This window comes from Myotis brandtii, unplaced genomic scaffold (assembly GCF_000412655.1).
Source record: "Myotis brandtii unplaced genomic scaffold, ASM41265v1 scaffold207, whole genome shotgun sequence".
Classification (NCBI taxonomy): Eukaryota; Metazoa; Chordata; class Mammalia; order Chiroptera; family Vespertilionidae; genus Myotis; species Myotis brandtii.
This window is the reverse complement of record NW_005357736.1, coordinates 211,599-212,228: the sequence shown is the minus strand read 5'-3', so window position 1 is coordinate 212,228 and position 630 is coordinate 211,599. Positions and strand designations below refer to the sequence as shown.

General features: G+C 66.5%; 1 protein-coding gene across 1 annotated transcript in view; it reads left to right on the top strand.

Moving 5' to 3' along the window:
• Positions 1-226: 226 nt before the first annotated feature.
• Positions 227-630, top strand: part of LOC102238662 (cytochrome b-c1 complex subunit 1, mitochondrial) — a gene marked incomplete at its 5' end in the record, with an annotated part of 19,257 nt that continues 18,853 nt past the window's right edge. Inside the window, one exon of the mRNA XM_005865344.2 lies at positions 227-415. Coding sequence (XP_005865406.2) covers positions 227-415 — 189 coding nt within the window. The remainder of the gene's footprint in view (positions 416-630) is intronic.

Below are 630 nucleotides of genomic sequence, written 5' to 3'. Positions count from 1 at the left end.
ACCCCCACCCCCGCCTGCTCCGGACGTCACTCGGGAGTCCCCTCCGCACGCACACACCACTCAGGGATGGAGGCCCGACTCCACACACTGCCGTCGCCTGGGCTGGGCCCTGGCCAGGTCGGGTTGGGCATGGGTGTTTTCAGCTTCAGGAATAAAGACTCATTTGCCCAACACCCGGCTCTGCTGTGGCGGGTGGGCACCCGGGGGCCGCGGCCCTGGCTCCTGACTCTCCTTATGCCCCAAAGTGGGGGCTGGCGTTAAATGTCGGGAGCGAGGGTGCAGAGGCGGGCCAGGCCCGGGGACTGTGGGCCAGGCGCGCGTTTTCCCAGCCACAGCCCTGGCGCTGGGCCTCCCTGGTGCAGTTGCTGGGACCAGCTGCCTCAGGAAGGGCCTGTCCTCGGGGTCCCCCTGTAGGGTCGGGCAGGGCGGGCCTCAGGGCAGCCCGGGAGGGAGGGTGTCTGAGCAGCCGGCGGAAGCGCCCGAGCTCACAGGTGTGGCTGGTCCCACTTAGAGGTAAGAGTGCGGGTGACTGATTTGCTTGGGAAAATGCAAGTCTGAAACCTGGGCGTGTGCCCCAACCAGGAATTGAACGCTGACCTCTTGGTTCATAGGTCGAAGCTCACTCCGCTG